Raw genomic sequence first — 23,123 nt, 5'->3', positions numbered from 1 at the left:
CACTGAGGCTTTTTAAAAAAGAACAACTGACTCTGTAAATTTCAACTGTTTCATTATTCGAACAGCTGGCAGCAGAGTTCTACAGCACTGGCAGTATTTATACTCTGTCCTCCAGCTCAGTGAAATGCCCAACAGCTGTTTATTTTACATTCGCATGTCAGAGCCTTAGCTCATTTGCAATTATTTAATGGTAGTTTAGGTACTTTTTAATTATTATGGTAGTAATCTACTTTGTTGTATTAGCTAGAGGGTTCCCTGAGCACTTCATAGCCTTAATTCTCAGAAAATCTATGTTATATGTTGGTATTTTAATTTTAACTATATCCAAATTGAATTAGAATCGGGAGATCAGTTCTAGGATAAGACGAGAACAATACAGAGGTTCTAGAGTAAACATTGTACAGAGTGCACCGAATCTCAAAATGGGGCAAGGATTAATCTTTCAACATGACAACAATCAAAAGCACACAGCCAGGACAGTGATTAAGTCGATTTAGTGGTCGAGCCAAAACTCAGATGTGTACGCCATTGAACATCTGTGGGGAGACTTGAAGATAAGTTAATTTACACTGCCCATCCATCCTGAAACCGCTTGATGGAATCTACAAGGAAGAATTGGGGAAAGCGCCCAAATCAAGTGTAAAAGCTGGTAGTAAGAGTAAAACGCTGAGATCAACGGTAAAGGCACTTTTGCAAGGCACTGAACACGTTCTGAATACTTACATATTTTAGGTATTTTCATTTTTCAATGAATTGTCCTACTTTTTTAAAAACATGTTTTTGCTTTGTCATTATGGGGTATTGTGTGACGATAAATTGCAAAAAAACATTTAACCGGTCATAAATTGGGCCACAACACATCAGAATGTGGAGAAAGTGAATACTTTCCAAAGGCACTGTATATCAATTTATTATTACTAATATTAAGGATTAATTGCATTTGCGTGGTCATAGCACACTATCCTGTTCACATGAGAGTTAATACTTAAAATTGTTCCTCCTCACAGCTCTCTACATCTTTCTCTCTCCCCCTCTCTCGCTCTTTTTCTCTCTGCCAAGCTCCCGCTTCAGGGACTAACGCTTTCTGTTTCCTCTCCTAGGGAATCAGCGTGATTTTTAATGTGGCCCTGGCTCTGCTGAAGGTGAGTTGCCGTCTTGCTGAAAACACACGGGCAGTGCTTCTGTTTCATCCTCACAAACACAAACAAACGGTTCCTCCCACTCTATTCCCAGTGCTCTTGGCAGCAGAAACGTTTAGAGGATTTTCCTCTGAGAGGATGTCTTGGCTAAGCCCGAGGCAGCATCAGAGCTTCTCGTGCTGGGATGCTCTATGTCCTCGCCTCTTCCTCACCATGTTTCTCCTCCTCCTAGACCTCGAGGGAAGACCTGCTGGCCACAGACTTTGAGGGGGCGCTAAAATTCTTCCGGGTTCCGGTTCCCAAGCGCTACCGCTCAGAGGAGAACGCTAAGAAACTGATGGAGCTTGCTTGCAGCATCAAGGTATTAAGACATCGAATGTCACCCTGCAGAGTGGAAACTAAGCTAGCCTGTCTATGTTCCCACCGCCAGCTGTATTTACAATTTAATAAGGATACCGACCACTGATACCGTAAAACTTTACCTGGTGCGCACATCAAATATATGTAAACTGTCCGCCAGCTTCATTGCGTTTTGGTACACCAGAAGTCAATTCATTTCCAGCATGTATGCATTTGCGTTGCCAAGTCTCTTCTGGTGCATTCTGCGCGGTGCCTACGTGGGATATTTCCAACTTGCACTTCAAATTCCATGATGCATGGCGTTGACATAGCAACACTGAACGGAGCATCATGACTCGTTTCAGGCTTTATGAGAAGATTTGAATCTACTGGGAAGCTCTTCTCGACTGCTTTTTGTCTTCAGTTTGTGTGATGTTAAGGGGTTTTAGTGCCGTGTTCTTAGCTGCTAGGGCATGGCAGTCTCAATGTCAGGGTTGTGGGTTCAGTCCCCAACTGGGACCAGTAAACAAAATAACTGATCTCCCTCCTCTAACTCACTCTGGATAATCATGTTTGTGAATTTTCTTGAATGCAAATGTCCTGAGAATACTGTGTGTCCTATATAGATGACTGATACAAATAATACTATTGTTCATAGTTTACTTTTACTAGTTAATGGAAAAACTGCATGTCTTCAACGGAATGCAAACGTGGCACTTCATTCCACTGGCGAACGAATGGCTTGATTAACAGTATTAAATGGGGCTCTTATTTTAACTAGGCACTTTATATGCTCCACTAAAGATAATGTTAAGCTGATTGATGGAAAGACGTGGAAGTAGGCAAACGGGAATGAGATTTAACACTACTCCTCTATGACCAGATGAGGACAGTGTTGAGCTGTAATAAAAGCTGACCAAGTGTGGATGGCAATATTAATACTACCACTAATATGAGTAATAATATTAAAAAATATATACATTATTTAATAATATTTAAAATATATATGCTATTTAATAATATATAAATATTTATGCTATTTAATATTAAAAATAAATACACTATTTAATAATATTTAAAATAAATACGCTATTCAATAATGTTTTAAAATATATGCGCTATTCAGCAGAATTGTTTTTCCAAAATCATTGACAGTCATGCATTCATATGTTTTTACTTGTGAAGGTAACTTTGTTGCCGGAACCAGTAATGACGTACTGGATATATATATGTATATGTTTATTGTTGGGAATGGGACTGTATTTACAAAACAGCATTCTTAAAGAAAGGGTTGGCTAAACCGCCATACATAACACGGTTGAGGATTGCCTGTGATGTATTCTGATTTAAACTCTGGCAAGTCATTACAACAGGTCAGTCTCCTTCAATCTGTGCCTGTATTTAATGTCTATATATCTAACACAACGTTCAGTATGAAGTAGATACTGATAAAGGATGACCATTCTAACTGAGTGAAGGTGGGGCATGGGCCATACTCTCTGACACCTGCTCACTCAGAGCTGGTCGCCTGAGTTTAATTCATAGCCTGATTAGGAGTTTAAGGGTTAAGAGAAACACCCGAGATATTTAGTGGTGTGCAAATTCACATAGACACCCCCCCTCACGGTGTCACCTGTTCCTCGCCCCCACCTCTACCCACCAGGCAGGTAGATGTGTTGTTATTCCATCCTTAGGCCCAAGCAGTGAACCTGCTCTTTTGTTCCAGTAGTCAGAGAGAAAGGGAGTGTGAGACAGACAGACCGCCCTGTCTCCCGGTGGCAGTTGCGGTGGATGTTGTGCGTTGCAGGGGTTGGATTTAGTGAGCGTATGCATCAAGCTACATGCGGAAAAGGCTTGGCGGAAATTGCGGCAACGGGTGAGATTTGAACTGCTGTTGTACACATACCCAGAGAATGAAGTAGGTGGGATGTTTATATTTATACATTTATTTATTTTATTTGTACTTAACACGGTTAGAATCGACAATTCCATAAAGGTACTTGTTTCCATGCGTGCGTGCGTGCGTGTGTGTGTGTTAGGTCTAACTGTACCCATGGGGACCAAATGTCCTAATGAGTATAATAAAACTGGTCCACATGAGACAAAAGTCAATTTCTGGCTAAGTGTTTAAGTGTAGGGTCAAATTTACAATTATTTTAGAGTTAGATTTGGGGTTTCTTTAGGGGTCCAGGCGTTGTTGGTTAAGGTTAGGCATTACATCTAGGTAATGTTTAGGCATAAATGTTACTTTAGGGCAAGGGAGCATGCAATTTCTATTTTCTGGTCCCCATGAGGATAGCCATATTAACTTGTGTGTGTGTGTGGTTTAAATCCTTCAGGTGCCGATTCAGATTTGTTCTCTAAACACACCAACAGCATAGCTTTACTGAGAGGTCATGCTGGGGTCAAAAGGCTTTCTTAAATGCTGCTTTCACACTACACTCTGCTACGTTTGACTTCTGCTTAGGTTTATCACATCTCTTACAGAAAGAACTTCAGTCAATCTTTGTATCATTTAAAACTGTAAATATTTTTGTGCGTGATCTGGCCAAAGACCGTAGCGCGCACACAACTCTATAAGCAAAACTCACAACATTTTAAAAACATATATTTACTTAAAGAGAAAGACAATTGTTAATTTGGGAAGTGTCATTAAATTACAGGTCAAAGCTTTGACAGGCCCTCTCTTCATTGTCCGAGGTAGTTTTAAGTATAGCTTTAAACTCTTTCAAAGAAACAACCTCCTACAATTTCACGCATGTCTGCAATTCCCTCCAATTGGAAGGGTCCGGTGAATAGACCGCTTTCTACCCAACTAGCCACAGCCAACAAAATCCATTTGTCTTATCTTAGGCGATAGTTGACATCTGTCAGCAGGACACTAAGTACACAGATAAAATGGGAACTCCCTCAAAAGGCTAAGTAAGACCAACCGACTCTCATATAGAAAGGAACAATGAAACCATTGGAGATTGTACCACATCTCAGTGTCTAGCATGCATAATGACACCGCAAAAGGAAACTTGTAAGATTATAGCAATCACGTATGGACAGAGACTGAGGAACGTCCTGGTGTGAACTGTTCTTTCATCCATGTGATTCTATAAAAGCCATGGACATTTCGCCGGCCTGTCTCTCGAATCCAGGAAGTGACAACAACCCAATCACGTCATATGTTGTGTCAGTGACTCGGGTTTGGTTCTTATGTCGTTGTTACCAGCGATGTGTCATCTGCCACATGGGTCTTTGATCTCAGCGCGCGCCGACGTTCGGTTTTCTACTCTGATGGATGCTGACCCCGGGATAGATTGGAGCTCTGTCTTGGGCAAGACGGGACTCCTACTGCCCTGAGCGCTCCAGCCCCTCTCGCTGCGCCCGTATCGGTCTCAACACAAACACTGACACACACAGCTCTGAAATATTAAAGGCTAGCATTGACACACTGTTCTAGTTCTGCAAACTCATCCATTAGCCGGAAAGCATAGCAGGTGTGTCCCAAGTCTAGCGTAGCCAGTCTAGCTGCAGTCATCACTGGCACCATTGTGGCCCTGGTACTCCACAACAGACCCGGTTCTGTACCCAAGCCGTAACCGGAGGAAACCACAGTCTGTTCAATAGACTTTATTTACAACGAACCGCCCGATGTAGAAGGACCATATTTACACCCCGGCAGTGTTCTGCCAGCACGTGGATAGTGCTTGGAGAAATGGCCGCTCTGTCCTCTAGCTCTTAGAACAGGGGGGTGGGGAAGTTCTAAGTGAAAGGGGAGATGGAGCATTAGAAGGGGGCTGTTGATGAAAGCGCGTCTGGCATCACTCAAGAACGCTTCATGCTTTTTAATTTGTTTTTTAGCAGACGGAGGCACTTCACAACGCCGCATTTACTGTGTGACCATCAACTCTGTCTTTCTCGTCACGCATGCTGGTTCAGTGACCATTAGTAAACAAATGTTTCCCATGCCAATTAAGCCCAGGAGTTGATTTCAATACACATTGTTTGGTATTGACCTGGTTTTTGTCAGAACGCGCCTGATTGGAACTGGAGGCTGTGTGTCAATTCTCCCTTTGTCCAGTAACCGTGCGGTCTGTCCCCGTCTCCCCAGATCAGTCAGAAGAAGCTGAAGAAGTTTGAGAAGGAGTACCACGCCATGAGGGAGCAGCAGGAGCAGCAGGAGGCTCCTCTGGACAGATATGAGGTACCATCAGTCACAACTCCAGGCTGTCCAGAAAATTACCTAGTTCCCAATAAATTGCCTGTAATGACTCGATAGTGATAAATCTAATTGTTTTGTATCAATTAAATTATTGCTACTAGTTTAACAGCTGTTTTAACAATGATTAGGAGATTAGTGAACCGATTCAATTTCCAACTTTTAATTTCTCTATAGGCTGTTCATCGTAATGAACAACATCACCAAGATTCCTGCGTTGAGCAGTTGGTCTGTTCGTTGTTCATATTCTGCTATTAAGTCCAAGCTACAGTCAGTAAATCAGTCGATCGTTCAGATTCTTCACTTTGCCCCGGTTGGTGTTTTGCCGTTTGGTCTGGCTCCAATAAACATCACCCAAGAGGGATGATCGTCGCACTACACCGGAGTAATGGAGGGGAGATAGTCTCTTGATATACTGCAGTCATCATACATCTACTTGTTAACAGTTTTAATCTCAGCCCAGTTAATCGTTGATTATCGATGAGGTAGTAGTCCTGCCAAGAATGTCTTGAAGGGAATTTGTGTACCCCAGCCTGGTCAATGTTTAATCAAGGCCTGTTCTCAAATGTTGTTATTTACAAGCATAGTTAAACATTATGTACGTCATGAACCTGGAACAGGAAGACTGGAGTTTCTACACTCTCTTCCCCTCTGCCTGTCTCTCTCTTTGTCTCACAGCCTCTACCTCGGTTCTCCCCATCTCTCTACTTTTTCCTTGTCACTATTTACGTCTGTCTGTCATTCCTAACGTCAACGTTTGTTCTCTAGAGGGAGAACCGACGTCTCCAGGAGGCTAATATGCGTCTGGAACAAGAGAATGATGACCTGGCTCATGAGCTGGTTAGCAGCAAGATAGCCCTGCGCAAGGACCTGGACAACGTAAGTTCAACCACCTAAAGTTTCTTTTAAGACTTGTTTAGGTGTGTACACGTGTGCCTGTAACAGTTCTTCTACACTCACCTAAAGGATTATTAGGAACACCTGTTCAATTTCTCATTAATGCAATTATCTAATCAACCAATCACATGGCAGTTGCTTCAATGCTTAGGGGTGTGGTCCTGGTCAAGACAATCTCCTGAACTCCAAACTGAATGTCAGAATGGGAAAGAAGGTGATTTAAGCACTTTTGAGCGTGGCATGGTTGTTGGTGCCCACCGGGTACCACTCATCTCCACTACAAATAGGAAAAAGAGGCTACAATTTGCACGAGCTCACCAAAATTGGACAGTTGAAGACTGGAAGAATGTTGCCTGGTCTGATGAGTCTCGATTTTTGTTGAGACATTCAGATGGTAGAGTCAGAATTTGGCGTAAACAGAATGAGAACATGGATCCATCATGCCTTGTTACCACTGTGCAGGTGGTGGTGGTGTAATGGTGTGGGGGATGTTTTCTTGGCACACTTTAGGCCCCTTAGTGCCAATTGGGCATCGTTTAAATGCCACAGCCTACATGAGCATTGTTTCTGACCATGTCCATCCCTTTATGAGCACCATGAACCCATCCTCTGATGGCTACTTCCAGCAGGATAATGCACCATGTCACAAAGCTCGAAGCATTTCAAATTGGTTTCTTGAACATGACAATGAGTTCACTGTACTGAAATGGCCCCCACAGTCACCAGATCTCAACCCAATAGAGCATCTTTGGGATGTGGTGGAATGGGAGCTTTGTGCCCTGGATGTGCATCCCACACATCTCCATCAACTGCAAGATGCTATCCTATCAACATGGGCCAACATTTCTAAGGAATGCTTTCAGCACCTTGTTGAATCACTGCCACGTAGAATTAAGGCAGTTCTGAAGGCGAAAGGGGGTCAAACACAGTATTAGTATGGTGTTCCTAATAATCCTTTATGTGAGTGTATATTACCTGTATACAGTGCTGCTTGGATGTATGGTCATTTAAAAAAATATATATATGAATAAATTCATAAACTCAGATTTCATGTGTGCAAAAATGTGAACGGCTTAATTTAATAGCTAGTGGCACCTCCTTTAGCAGTGATAACAAAGGAGAAAATGTCACCTAGAACCACTAATCAGTCTCTTTTTTTCTTGAGGAATTTTTGCCCACTCCTTACAGAACTCAGCCTATTGAGTGAGGTTTGAGGGGTGTCTTGCATGTACTGCCCACTTTAAGTCCTGCCACAACATCTTGACTAGAATATAGGTCAGGACTTTACCAATCCACTCATCTGTGTAGAGAATCGACTTTTAGAAACATTGAGGTTTATTCAAGTTGTCTCTAGAAAATGAAAATGGGCAGTTTGGTTTTTTGACAGCAGAGGTTTCTTCCTAGCTTCTTCCATGAATGCCATTTTGATTCAGTGTTCTTGTTATTGTTGAAACGTGCCGGAACCAGAGGTGCCGCAGGGGAGGTCTGCAAATCTCCAGATGTCTCCAGGGTCGGCATTTACCTGATTTATTCTTTGTCTTGTGGCTCATGGGGATATTTTGAAAGCATGTCCCCTACTTTGCTGAGTTGCTGTCATGTTAAATGTTCTCCATTTTTAAATTATTTGCTTAACAGTGGACTGGTGGAGCTCAAATCTTTTTGAGATTTTTCTATAGCCTTCCCCAGACTGATGTGCTCTCACTACCATCTTTCTGATGTCCTGTGATATCCTTTCCTCTCTGCATGGTGAGAGGAACACCAAACTGTCCAGGTTTCTTGCCTCCATTTAGTCCCGCCTAAATTATTTCCAACAGATCCCTTCCCATCTTTGATTGGTACATTTTGTACCCAATTATTTACCCACCTTATTCTACTTACCTACTTGATTTAGCTAATGCTACTTGGGGTTCACTTATATTTGCATCTAATTCCTTTTTAATTTTGTTTTGGTACTACAACCTTAATTTCCTCTAAATCAACATATGGAATTGTTAAATTAAAACCTGTTATATCAGGTATAAAAAGAGACTGGTTGTGATTAAATAAATTCTTCATGGTGAATACTACATAATCTATATTTGCACAAAGGGTTAAAATACTTTCAAGCAGCACTGTATATTAAATAAATCATTTATCTATTGAGCAGATTTTACTGTAGTGTAATGATAGGAAATGTTGTTTACATTTTTTTCAGACCCCTCCACTTTCTCCACATTGTGTTGTATTGTAGACTTAATTGATAATTGATTACATTATGCCCGTAACGTAACACCCCCATAACATCACACCCGTAACGTCATGCCCGTAATGTCACGCCCATAACGTTCTACTGCGTCCCCCATGCATGACAATAGCATGGCTTTAACAGAACGCTAAAACTGAGATGTTGATGGACCTTTCAGCCTTACAACAGCTTTACAACAGCCGTACACCATCAAAGCTACAATGGAGTAGCTAAGGAATATAGTGTAAACATCTTTGAGTGGTCCATTCTGAGCCCAGATTTAAATGTGTGTCATGACCCTAAAGATTGCACTGGCCTGATGCAACCCAAATAACTTGGATGGACAGTTTTTTAAGGAGGAATGGTAAAATATTGCAAAGTTGGTAAAGACCTACCTCACCAGACACACAGCTTAGAGGTAGACTTATTATATTAAAGTTTTCTATTTTGAATACCTCATATTATTTCACAAAGAAATCCACTTAAATGTTTGGATTATAGTGAGTAGATTTAAATGCATGGAACTCTAAAGCACTTACACAACAAAATGTAAGAAAGTTTAAGTTTGCTTTCTGTAGGTAATATACACTCACCTAAAGGATTATTAGGAACACCTGTTCAATTTCTCTTTAATGCAATTATCTAATCAACCAATCACATGGCAGTTGCTTCTATGCATTTAGGGGTGTGGTCCTGGTCAAGACAATCTCCTGAATGCCAAACTGAATGTCAGAATGGGAAAGAAAGGTGATTAAGCAATTTTGAGCGTGGCATGGTGGTTGGTGCCAGACGGGCCGGTCTGAGTATTTCACAATCTGCTCAGTTACTGGGATTTTCACGCACAACCATTTCTAGGGTTTACAAAGAATGGTGTGAAAAGGGAAAAACATCCAGTATGTGGCAGTCCTGTGGGCGAAAATGCCTTGTTGATGCTAGAGGTCAGAGGAGAATGGGCCGACTGATTCAAGCTGATAGAAGAGCAACTTTGACTGAAATAACCACTCGTTACAACCGAGGTATGCAGCAAAGCATTTGTGAAGCCACAATACGCACAACCTTGAGGCGGATGGGCTACAACAGCAGAAGACCCCACCGGGTACCACTCATCTCCACTACAAATAGGAAAAGAGGCTACAATTTGTACGAGCTCACCAAAATTGGACAGTTGAAGACTGGAAGAATGTTGCCTGGTCTGATGAGTCTCGATTTCTGTTGAGACATTCAGATGGTAGAGTCAGAATTTGGCGTAAACAGAATGAGAACATGGATCCATCATGCCTTGTTACCACTGTGCAGGATGGTGGTGGTGGTGTAATGGTGTGGGGGATGTTTTCTTGGCACACTTTAGGCCCCTTAGTGCCAATTAGGCATCGTTTAAATGCCACGGCCTACCTGAGCATTGTTTCTGACCATGTCCATCCCTTTATGACTACCATGTACCCATCCTCTGATGGCTACTTCCAGCAGGATAATGTACCATGTCACAAAGCTCGAATCATTTCAAATTGGTTTCTTGAACATGACAATGAGTTCACTGTACTGAAATGGCCCCCACAGTCACCAGATCTCAATCCAATAGAGCATCTTTGGGATGTGGTGGAACGGGAGCTTTGTGCCCTGGATGTGCATCCCACAAATCTCCATCAACTGCAAGATGCTATCCTATCAATATGGGCGACCATTTCTAAAGAATGCTTTCAGCACCTTGTTGAATCAATGCCACGTAGAATTAAGGCAGTTCTGAAGGCGAAAGGGGGTCAAACACAGTATTAGTATGGTGTTCCTAATGATCCTTTAGGTGAGTGTATATAAACTCTGCTCAAAAGAATTAAGGGAACACGTAATCATCACAGTATAACACCAAGTCAATTAAACTTCAGGGATATCAATCTGTCTAGTTAAGAAGCATAAGCGATTGTGAATCTGTCTCCTGTTTTGGTGCAAATGAAAGTGACAACAGTTGCACTGGAGAGGTAATAGCAAGACAACCCCCAAAAAGAGTATGGTATTGCAGGTGGTGGCCACAGACCATTGCTCTCTCCTTACCCTCCCTGACTGATTCTTCTCTAGTTTTGTGTTTTGCCAGTGTCCTTGTCACTACTGTTAGCATGAGTCGGTACCTGCATCCCATTCAGGTTGCACAGTAATCCAGCTCCTCCAGGATGGCACATCCATACGTGTCATCGCAAGAAGGTTGGCTGTCTCCCCCAGTATAGTGTCAAGAGCATGGAGGAGATACCAGGAGACGGGCCGTTGCACAAGGAGAGCTGGACAGGTCCGTAGAAGGGCATCAAACCAGCAGTAGGACCGGTATCTGCTCCTTTGTGCGAGGAGGAACAGGAGGAGCACAGCCAGAGCCCTACAAAAATTCCTCAAGCGGGCAACTGGTATGCGTGTTCCTGACCAAACTGTCTGAAAGAGACTCCATGAAGGAGGCATAAGGGCCTGGTGTCCTCTAGTGGGACCTGTGCTCACAGCCCAGCACCGTGCAGCTTGTTTGGCATTCACAAGAGAACACCAGAATTGGCAGGTCCGTTGGCGCCCTTTCTTTTCACAAATTTGAGCAGGTTCACACTGAGCACACCTGACAGACGTGAAAGAGTCTGGAGACGCCGTGGTGAACGTTATGCTGCCTGCAACATCATGCAGCATGACCGGTTTGGCAGTGGGTCAGTGATGGTCTGGGGAGGCATATCCTTGGAGTGTTGCACAGACTTCCATGTGCTAGCCAACGGTACCCTGAATGCCTTTAGGTACTGGGATGAAATCCTCAGACCCATCGTCAGAACTTACACTGGTGCAGTGGGCCCTGGGTTCCTCCTGGTGCTGGACAATGCCTGGCCTCATGTGGCCAGAGTGTGTGGACAGTTCCTGGATGATGAAGGCATTGATGCCATTGACTGGCCCTCACGTTCCCCAGACCTGAATCCAATTGAGAACCTCTGGGACGTTATATATTGGTGCATCTGACACCGCCAAGTAGCACCACAGACTGTCCAGGAGCTCACTGATGCCCTGATCCAGGTCTGGGAGGAGATCCCCAAGGACACCATCCGCCGTGTTCTGGAACATGCCCAAACGTTGTCGGGAGTGCATACAGGCATGTGGGCGCCATACACACTACTGAGTCACATTATGAGTTGCCGTGATGAAATTCACGCAAGTTGGAACAGCCTGTGATTTCAGTTGTTTCCTTTGATTTTCAGTGAGTTTGAATTCATTCCTCAATCGGTTGGGGATTTTGGATTCCATTTACCGTTTTGTTCTCAACGAATTACACAATGTTCAGTAAAGATTTTGACCTTTAATATATTTCCTTCATGGGGACCTGATGTGTGATTTAAGTGTTCCCTTCATTTATTTGAGCAGTGTATACGCTAAGTGACTTGGTGTATATGTTATTCAACACATTTCTATATTCGGAGTGCCGTGCTATACCAACTGAGTTAGGAAGGACTGCTAGATGTGGTATTTGTTTGATTTGGTATTATCCATTGTCACTGTACCTGTGTGTGTCCCTCAGGCTGAGGAGAAAGCTGATGCTCTGAACAAGGAGCTGCTGATGACCAAACAGAAGCTTGTGGATTCAGAGGATGAGAAGAGACGGTTGGAGGAGGAGTCAGCTCAGGTCTGTCTGTCAGTCTGACTGGATATCTGTCTGTCTCTCCTGCTGTGTAGATATGTCTTTCACTCTGGCAGGCTTGCTGTCTAGCTGGCTGGCTGGATGTCAGTCTCTGACTGGAAGCCTGTCTAGCTTTCTGGCTGCCTTTTTGACTCCAGCTGGTCTGCTGTGTATGTGTTTGGTGGCTGGATATCTGTTTAACTTTGACTGTCTAGCTGTCTTTCTGTCTGATGCCCAGTCAATCAGTCCATAGCTGACAATGTATGTAAATGTCTTTTTGAAATAAAAAAATTAAGTTAGTCTTGGAAGGACAATATAAGTTCACCCACAAAGGGATTTGATATGTTTCTGAAATGGCGAAATAATGACTTGAAAGTAAACTGCCATTGTCCCCCTAAGACTTCCTGAATATTGTCTCAGTGTGCATGTTGAAACCACCATGACTGGAGAGCAGGGCTATTGCATCCTTCTGCCTGCATTCCAAGGACATTACTTTGTCCCACACCTGCCAATACCTTCTCCTGCTACTTTATTTAGTATGACGTGTGCAGTGCTCTCAGGGGGCATGTGTCCTTGCCACTGTCCTCTTGATTACTACATCACACTCCGCCTCGAGTGTGTGTGTTTGTACCACTCGTTAAGTGTTTCTCTGCTATAGGCGGTATATACAGGTCCAAGGACACTTGAGTCCTGACGGAGATGAGATCCCTTATATTGCAGGTCAGAGGTCAAGTTTACAACTATGAGTGTTATTAATTCTGGATTTAATATAAAATTGACACGTGTGTGTGTGTGCGTGTGTGTGTGTGTGGTTGGGTGCGTGTGTGTGTGGGTGTGTGGTTGGGTGCGTGTGGGTGTGTGGGTGTGTGGTTGGGTGCGTGTGTGTGGGTGTGTGTGTGTGGTTGGGTGCGTGTGTGTGTGTGGTTGGGTGCGTGTGCGCGTGCATGCATCCATGTGTGTTTCCACAGCTGAAGGAGATGTGCAGAAGGGAGCTGGACAAATCTGAGTCTGAGATCAAGAAGAATGGCTCTATCATCGGAGAGTACAAACAGGTGGGGGCAGCAGGAGATCTGCAGGGTTTTCAGATCCATTTTAGATATTTGTCAAGTAGTATTTTTAACCCACAAAATTAAAACATATTTATTTCCTGCCTTAGAACTTCAGATGAAAATTTGCCGCCTGGCATCTGGTACGTTCACAGAAACGTTGATCAATGATCCAAGTTAAAGAAAGTATATTCTGTATCCTCCCTGATGAAACCATCCCGTCAGCCACTTAACACAGCTTCATTTCATGTGTGTTGATCTGAACTGACAGAGTTTCTTTATCCCTCAACGCAAACATCAGGTGACATGCACAAAGTCACACTACACAAGGCTGGTGGCACAATGCGAACAGAAATTGTCCCACTATTTTTAAAGCTGTACCTTTCACAGGAACCAAAAATTCTGAACAGCAAAGTAGAAGATTAGAGGAAATGATCAAATGGATGGTGATTGTAGGCGGGCAGTGCCTATGTGTCGGCTGAAAGCTTCTCTTCAGATCAGGAAGAAAAGAGGTTCTCGCTGGTCCCGGGTGGGGTGCTCATGTGGTTTTAATAGGCAAACTGCCACTGTGATTTATGGTAGAGGATGGTAATTGGCTCATGTGAACTAACCCCGCCCCCCCCCCCCCACACACACACACAAGGAACAGGTGGCTGACAGACAGGGAGATGCAGGTACAGTGGATTAATTTTTACCCCCCACCACACCATGAAGACCAAGGAGCTTTCAAAACATATCCAGTTCAAGGAAGCGCATATACCTTTATTTATATTAATTAAAGGTATTCAGTGTTGTATGTGGTGTTAATCAAAGTGGTGTTAATCCCAATTAAAATACTTAATTCTACAACACACTTAATTGTGGCAACACAAAGTTCTTGGGGGCAGGCTTTGTTCTATCCCAGTACTAACACACCTGATTCCGTAATCAAAGCCCATTGGTAAATTGGAGGTGTTTGAACTGACCTTGTCCAAATCACTTAGTGTGCCGGTTGGCTATCTATACTGGGTTGGTAGAGGCGAGAGTGAGTGTATGTCTGAGGGAAGATGATCCAAACCCTTTATAACCTGTTCTCAATAAAGCACTAATTATGCCCCACCAAAAACCAGCCCCTTTCAAATAACCTCTAGCCTATAAATTAAGTTTTTCTCTGGGATCATTTAACACTTTGTTTGTTAATTTCACTTGCTTATGCAGGTTAAATCATTTCAGTTTTTTGTGTGGCATAACGCTAAATGCTCCCCCTCACTATTTTAACCATGATATAGATGCCTCAATGAGCCAGGCGTTGTTCTCTAAATGAAGATGTGTGTGGTGTCGCCACGGTGACAGTGAGTGCAGAGTGGGATTGATAGGATGTCTGGGGAGGGGGTCTAATTGATCAAATGTTTCCGGTTAAGACGGCTAATTTGCCATCGATCTCCCTGCATGTTTGTGACCGGTAATGAGCATGTGTAATGTTGGGTCGTGTTTATGAAGGCACACAGTAGTAAAACTGTTTTCAATGGAAAACCAGAACGACTGCTGAGTTATAGATGTTAGATTACCCTTAGTGTTTTAATGTCTCCTGCCTAAGTCAGTGCCTCAAGACCCCCCTGAATTTGGTTTGCTAAAGATCCCACAATGCATCTTTACATGTGAAATGGTAAAGCATTTGCTCATCTGCAATCACACATATCAACAACGAGGAGTGATGGGTAGGTGTTTAAGATTTATCTTGTATGTGGAGTTGACTTCTGTGTTCTAACTTTTGACCTTTTTCGTATGTGCCAATGTAGATCTGCTCCCAGCTTAGTGAGCGTCTGGAGAAACAGCAGACATCCAACAAGGGCGAGCTGGAGAAGATTCGGGTGAGACATGGCATACCATCTCATGACCCTACTGTATTCAATTGAATGACACATGGCTACTTGCCTGGCGACTCCCAACTGACATTTTTCACTGCTCTATCGTTCTCTACACATCAGTCTGAGACTGGTGTTGTTAAAGTCAATTCGGTTGACTTTAACATTTGTGGTGTAGAATGATCAGATTTCTAAAATGTACCTTTACCCTGGAGTGTTCATTGTTTTCCAGTACTGATCAGAATGGTTGATTTTATTTCATTTTTTTGCTGTCTAGATTTGGCCTTGGGGTAGCATTTGGCCGGAAACATGTTGTAGTAGTCAGGCAATACACCCACACCAAATGACAGGCCAGTGTATTTTAATCGTACTTGCTTCGTGCAAGTTAGTTTGGATTTCATTTTTTTCACCGTAAGCTTAGTGAGTTCATATTCCTTGCTCATTTATTCCATCTTTATGCATGCAGGTTAGTCTCATCGAGATTAAATCTCTTTTACAAGAGACCACGCACCGTGGAATTTAAAATGTGTACTATTAGCAAACACGATTAGAGCCACAGCCTAATATTCAAACCTCGGCAGTCTTGTATGAGAATGAAGAGATTAGGAGATAGAATCCACTTCTATCCCCATTTTTGATGACCGTAGCAGAATAGCCCAGCTCCTCCTCTCCCCCCTGTGTCTGTAGGACTCTGGATGGCGATAGCAGCTCATAATGGAGTTGCATTAGAGCTCCTCGTTTCGACACTAGAAAATGGTGTTTGTGGTGGGGGAGAGAAGGGGGAGAGAAGGGGAGAGCTCCCAGAGCAGACTGTCTCTCCCGTGGAGGACTGCCACATAAGGCCTCTCATCACCCCTCCTCGCATTCAGCCCCACTGCTCATTAGTGCTGCAGCAGCCTGTACTTACTCAATCCACATGGCACCGCGGGAGAAGAATGACAGGTGACGGAGGGGGGAGACTGAGGAATAAAGGGAGAAAGGGGCCGCTGTGTGAGCACGTTGGAAAGGTGTGAATCCACAGCAAGGCGGTTCTGTGAGCTGTGATCAGTTTCCACAACACTCTTCCCTGAGGTGTAACCCTCACTGGGTTATGTGGTGTTGTCGTGTTATTACACGTGACCTGGTCTAACCTGCCGCCATGACTTACCCCCTTGGTCTAACCGTGACTCTCACTCCAGTCAAAGGTAGAGGGAGGGCTGTGCTAATTGCGGTATTGTTTTCAAAGTGAGGGCTTGTCCGGGATACAGTCAGACATATAGTATTATAAAGTGTGCCTTGTTTAACCTGTGTGCTGGTCACTCTTGCCCCCAGCTGAAAGTGGAAGGCTGCGACAAATGCAGCATCCTGTTCAACAAGGAAGGTCGTCTGAAGGCACTGAAAAAGATTAAAGAGGGCGCAGAGGAGGAGACGGATGAGGAAAAGGAGGCTTTGAAGTACCAGCTCAGGGAGATGGAGCTGGAACTGGCCCAGACCAAACTCCAGCTGGTGGAGGCAGAGTGCAAGATACAGGTATTAGGCTCTCACCAGAAAAATGACCCCCACGCACAGGGTCAAAAGAATTTGAAATTAAACTGTTTTATTCTCATTGTTCAATCTTATGGTCTTTCCTTACCACCTGGTAGTTCTGCAGCCCCTTGCCTAACTTTTTTCCTGTTTTTGTTTTGTCCCCGACCTCAGGACTTGGAGCACACCCTGGGACTTGCCCTGAATGAGGTCCAGGCTGCCAAAAAGACCTGGTTCAACCGAACCTTAACCTCTATCAAGACTGTGACGGGAGCACAGGGCAAGGAGACCACTTAACCTGAGACCCCTCACGCCCCCTCCTCCTGAATCTCCCCCCCGTCCCTCTCCCGGCTTTCCCCTTTCCTCCCCCTGGTCCGAGGTACACCCACTAACTGGGCCCGGAGATAACCAAACGTTAAATCATGGGTGTTTTAAAAAAGGACTATAAGGCTGAAAGGTACCACTAGCCCAAATGAAACATTGTACTTCATTAACAAAAAAAGAATGCATAAAGAAAGGCTTCAACCTTAGTCTTCAAACTACTGATATTTAACAGGAAAGGGGCTCTAGGTAGCTACGGTCCTTCCATTGCAGACATGGGAAATAAAACACTCCATTCTACTGTCCTGTCTACTCGGACAAACATCAACTCCAGCTGTAATCTAGGATCTAGGTACTACGAGTGCTAACAGCCACCTCCTCCAACCTTTTCACACTGAGCTTTTCTAGTTTCCGTTCAACAAGAACTTTTTCTATACATGTATGACTATGAACATGCCTCTGTGTAGATGTGTCCTGTATGTCTGAAGATTCAGCACAACAGTGTGTGTGCATGCCGGTTTGTTTAACCTGCGTGTGAGCGTTAAGGCGTGTGTTTGTATGATTCCTGATATTTCCCAGAGTTTGGTTTCCCTGTGAAGTGTATTGCTAAGCGTATGAGAGACCCGCTTGCTGTATAGTCGAGATGGGCGCTATATGATAATGATGCTGATTTTATTGACGAAGCCTTGACACGAAGGTCGAGATGAACACGATTACAGAGTAACAGTAGATAAGCAGCCTGGCGTCTGGCTGGTCAGTCCGGCTGGTTGCCGCAGTAGCAAACGGAGGCCACTAGTGGGCAGTGTCCTGGCGCTGTTGTCACAGTGCATATACAGGGTTGGGGTTGAAGCATGATCGCAGAGGCTGCAGACAGATATGGCCCTCCCTTGGCTCAGACTCCACCCACAGGTGTAGAAGACCTCCCCGTTTTGGGACTAACTCCTCCCTCCACCTCTGCGTCTGAAATCGCAGCCTTTTGTTCCCCAGTCAAAGGTAGCGTACTATACATGGAATAGACCAACACACCCGACTCACTTCTCCGGGGGTTCTCTAACCAGGGGCACATTATAGAATGACTTGAATAGAGCATTCTACCTATAAGTGGCATGTTTGTTCTACTTTGTGTATTTCTATCTGAATGGTCCCTCTTTAGTGTCTGTGCCCATATTGGGGGAGGTCCTACTGGCTGTCTGGGTATCATGGGGGGGGGCTTTGCACCTTATTATTCATATTTATATAATGTATGGGATCGGGCTGAGCTTGCTTAAGTCTGTTGGTATCAGTCGAAGAAGGAATGCAGGTGCAATGTACCGAGAACAAAAAAGCCGTTTCGATAAGGCACTAGGTTGTACATAAGAAGCATTATGATGATTTGTTTTTGTTTGTTATTTTGTATTTCTACCCCTCTGTAATTGTACTAAAAATAACATTGCCTAAAATAATGACGTACTGTGTTACAGATTAACGATGACCACAATATACATTATTTTATTTTTTTGCTCAAAGCTTCTGTCGTCTAAAACGTCTGACAAACTGCTGTCTCATTCATTACATGCCAAAATGTACCTTCATTCATCCAACATTACTGAACGTGTGGAACATTGTACTAGTGTAGGTTTCATTGTTGTGTATACTTCATGAATTTCAATATAAAGCTATGAACACACTGATCTCTGTTTCACCTTGTATTCAATTTTTAAGTGTGGGTGGATTGTAAACCTTAAAGCTAGACTATTTCTTCTCTTCCAAGCATTTTGTCACATTCAGAGGGATCCTGTAAATTCACTGAATTTGTGATCAATAGAAGGAATATCCGATTCAGTTGCTCTGCCAGTTCGAGCACACAGGCTTCTAACGTTTCCCTGTCCTACTATACAGCCTTGAACATGGGTTTAAATGACCACCACGGCACCCTACTCCCTGTGTAGTGCACTAGTTGTGACCCGGCCCTTGGACCAGTAGTGCACTGGGAAGACTCCCATTTGGGCTCCCCTCCTACAGTATCCTCCCCCGAAAAGACCTTGAAAGACCTTCATTCCAAACAGGTTTCTCCTTTGTGCTCTTTTTAGCATCCTCATCCACCTTCCTCTTTTCAACTCTTCCACTCTCTCCATCTGTCTGCAGATGAAAAGGGACCGTAACTCAGGGGCCCAGTTGCATCCATAACTCCCTCTCCTTCCCTTCCTTCATCTCAAACCTTTATATTCAGCTACAGAAATTGGACAATGAAGGAGACTAGAGAGTGGAATACAAGACTGACAGGCACTGTGAAAGCTAGGTAGGAGTGGCCCTGCTTAGAGACAACATTATTTGGGTTTGTTCTCTAAGCAAGGACACTAACAATTTTTTTTTGTTAGGGTAAAGGTCCTGAATGTAAATACACAATAAAATAAAATAAAGAATGTTTTCCTAAAAAAAACAAATGCAATTTCACTTTTTACCAATTTAACTTACCAACATATTGGTGTAATTTATTTTAATTATAAATTGGGTAAACCAAGGTGGCATAGTTTGAAAAACTGATTGAGTTAGGTTTTGCTAGTGATGGTCGTTATTTTAGCAGCAGGATATTATGCTGGCAGTACTCATTTTCTTTTTCCAAATAAAAGCCACCAATGAAATTTACAAGGCAATATAGTTAATCTAGTCTGTAAAAAAGAACAGACAAGAACAACTTTGTAACGGACATTAACATAAAATGTACCGACTAGATTGTTAACAACATTGCCTTATATATTTCAATTATGGCTTTTATTTTGAAAGGGAAAATCTGAGTTAGCACTGCTAGCATAATATCCTGCTGCTAGAAGAATGGTAATGAAGCCTCAAATGGCCGTCACTAGTTTTTGCTGATTTTAGTTGTGTTTATAGATCTATTTTCTTTAAATTATTTTAATTAACTATATTATTTTCTACCTGATCAACATTTTCAATAAAAAAATTGAAGTGATAACTACTAAATATTCTTTATGCAATACTCTCATGTTTTTTGGTTTACTTTTCACAAAGTCTGGTAAATAACTATTCTCTACCCAGTAGCTGGATGTGTTTGAGATAATCAAAATTTCAATGTATCATTGTTTAATTGGGACAGGGTGTAAAAAGTACAAAGTAAAAGTACTCAACTGGTTTGGCTGTGTTCACCAAGTATCTAATTAATGTTCTAAATAACCAGTTAAAGGGAGTTCAAAACCAATTAAACAAAATTAAACAAAAAGGAAAAGTGTAAATGATCAATTCAGGTCATTGGTTAGTTGCGAACTCTGGTCATTTGGCTGTTCCTTAGGAAATTCCCCAAACTGGTCAACCTAGCCGACTACTTTTACTTTGTACATTTTACACCTGACTGATCTACAAATGTGTCATCTTTTGTGATGAAAAGTGATTTGTAGATCAGTTGTTCTGTCATTTCTATGCTCTTGAACATGGCCATTGTCAATTTATGCCACGTAAACATGCTATCAGAAATTAGTAACATAGGATGAAGAATGAACTTAAGTTATTTGGCGGTGAAAATGAACGTAGGTGAAATTGACAGATTGTTTTGCGTACTACTATGTAACGGAAGTATTTGCAGTGGTAAAGGCAGTGTTAGGGCCACTAGCTAGCTTATGTCACTGCCTCATTCACCTGTTGCCCTAGAATAAACATCCCCTTAACACTAGTAACATCAAGATGTAGAGTTTATTTGTAAGTGGAGTTTGCAAGTCACTAGTGTATAACCTGTTCTTAAAATGTTTATATATATAAAACAAGTGTGAAAAATAATTAACTCTCATTACACTAGTCAAGCTTCATTGATTGGCAATTAGGTTATATTCTATTGAATACTGGGATATGACGAACTTACCAAAGACCAACAGCAAGCCATTTAGCTGGTCTGGTCCACTCCCTCTATGCCTGCGGGCTCAGATCCACTACTCGGAGCAGGAAGTCAAACTGCCTTGGTCAAAATGAAGGTACCTGCAAAAAACATCCCCCAGAAGCGGAAGTAGCACGGGGCCGAGGGGGCATAGGCAGCAGGACCCATCGCATCTAGGGGCCCAGCTAGGGGGTCCACGTTCCACCACATAAAAAAATTATTATAAAATGATATACCAAAGAACATATTGTTTTGCACTATATCAAAATGTATAGTATGTAAATCCTGGCATTGATTTGAGCGGTTGTTGCTTATTTTATGAAGTATTGGATAAAGACATTTAAACAGTATGTCTTTATACCCCGTTTTGGGTCCTCTTGGTCTGGGACGTGCACCTGCACCGCTGGTGGAGCAGGACCAGAGTGTTCAAATTCAGAAATTACATATAAAATACTTTTGGTATCTTACCTCAATGTATCAAAATGCATAAAAATTATTCTTGAAAATTATAATTGAAAACCGTTAACAAAAAAATCATATTTCATATTGACCACTTTAGTAAAATATATTTGGTGCCACAAACTACTGGCCAACATGAGCTACCAAAATGATTTAGAAGTTTGTCAGACCTTCCATTCTCTAATGGGGAGGGGGGAACATTTTCAGCAGGCATGACAATAGAGCTAGCTGAAATTCCACCCCCCCTTACAAATTTTGTCACTAGAGCAAAATACATTGTGGCACACACTACTGGTAAATGTATGCTACCAAGATGATTTTGAAATATTGGGTATGGTCTATAAATGTGTGCTTATAGACTAGTACACGGGAACAAATTGCCTAACAGAAAACTGCAAATTACAGGCGTCTTTATTGTGAACAAACTGCAATTTCTTTCAATAACAAAATGTCTTTAAGGACAGAAATAAATGTTTTGTTCAACTAAGATCAAACATTGGCTAAATTGAGAACCAATTGAAGGGCAAACATCTCCACACTAGCAAGCATATTGCAGCAACCGAGAACAGCGTGTGCGTTCACGTGAGGGGGGGGATCAGATTCTGGCAGGGGGACAGTTTGGCAGAACACCGGGGTAAATGTAATTACTGAGAGCGAATAGCTACCATTTGGCATTGCTTGCGCACACATTTTGAGTTGACTGACTTTCGAAGCTGCTCTATAGAGGACGTGTTCTTAACAATTATGTTGGCTAATTTCTTTACATTTGTCTTTCAGAAGAACTTTCAACACGAGATTAGTTTTCAAATTATCATCATCTTCTGTCACATATGTTAGTTGTCTATGAAAATAATGTGATTATGCAAGACTGACAATGTTGTATTCGAATTTGTGCTGAAAACATGGTATGTTATGTTTGCAATGGGAAGTCATAGTTGTATATTTAGATTTGAAAATGTTTTGTTTTGTGATTGGGGTTTACTGACTTTATACCCAGTCAATAGAATGGAATGTGTTTTTGTTTTCCAGTTTATATTTTTTCTACTGGCCTGGGAGATCTGTTTCGTTAAATGTCCCTAGTCTACATGGAGTGGATAAGGTCACAGACACAATGAAACTATTGCTGTCACATTGTGTCCATGACTGTTGTGGTTATATTAGTATAGGGGCCATTCCATAGAATTGTTGCCATTTTCATGTTGTACGTGTAAGTTTTTAAAATTAAACTTCATTATAATTTTTTTAGCACTGTTTCTAATAACACACGTGTTTAACTTTTACAAATGTGTTAAGGTCAATCTCAGGCAATTGTTTTTTTTTTTTTTTACAAGGTTTCTGGCACTAGAACCGCCAGGCCTTTCAGACCAACAGTATCAGCCAGAGCCAAACACCGTTTGGTGTCATTAGCATATGAATCGTCCCTATTAGCATGGACATCCTCCGCAGCATCACCATCCAGCCAGGGCATCAGTTCATCTACTGGATCGTCCTCAAACTACATGGAATAGTTCCAAAAAAAATATGAATTACAGAATTTGTTTGTTTTAAATGGTTAAAGTATCTCCAAAAAATGTGTTTGTATTGAAGGTCTTATAATACGGAAAAAAAAAGACTATGAAAAGAATAAATAGAACAATTATTTCTAAGAACACAGGCT

At 42.4% G+C, this 23,123-nt stretch overlaps 1 protein-coding gene across 2 annotated transcripts in view; it reads left to right on the top strand.

The window, feature by feature from the left end:
* Window positions 1-18,815, top strand: part of LOC105014768 (rab GTPase-activating protein 1) — an 88,278-nt gene extending 69,463 nt beyond the window's left edge. For both annotated transcript variants that reach the window (XM_010877335.4, XM_010877334.4), the window contains 9 exons: window positions 1,101-1,142; window positions 1,372-1,500; window positions 5,581-5,673; window positions 6,457-6,567; window positions 12,333-12,437; window positions 13,400-13,483; window positions 15,256-15,327; window positions 16,633-16,830; window positions 16,999-18,815. In XM_010877335.4, the coding sequence (XP_010875637.1) occupies window positions 1,101-1,142; window positions 1,372-1,500; window positions 5,581-5,673; window positions 6,457-6,567; window positions 12,333-12,437; window positions 13,400-13,483; window positions 15,256-15,327; window positions 16,633-16,830; window positions 16,999-17,121 (957 nt within the window). In that variant the 3' untranslated portion in view covers window positions 17,122-18,815. The remainder of the gene's footprint in view (window positions 1-1,100; window positions 1,143-1,371; window positions 1,501-5,580; window positions 5,674-6,456; window positions 6,568-12,332; window positions 12,438-13,399; window positions 13,484-15,255; window positions 15,328-16,632; window positions 16,831-16,998) is intronic.
* The last annotated feature ends 4,308 nt before the right edge of the window (window positions 18,816-23,123 follow it).

Source organism: Esox lucius, chromosome 14 (genome assembly GCF_011004845.1).
Source record: "Esox lucius isolate fEsoLuc1 chromosome 14, fEsoLuc1.pri, whole genome shotgun sequence".
Classification (NCBI taxonomy): domain Eukaryota; kingdom Metazoa; phylum Chordata; class Actinopteri; order Esociformes; family Esocidae; genus Esox; species Esox lucius.
This window is presented reverse-complemented; position numbering and strand designations above follow the sequence as displayed.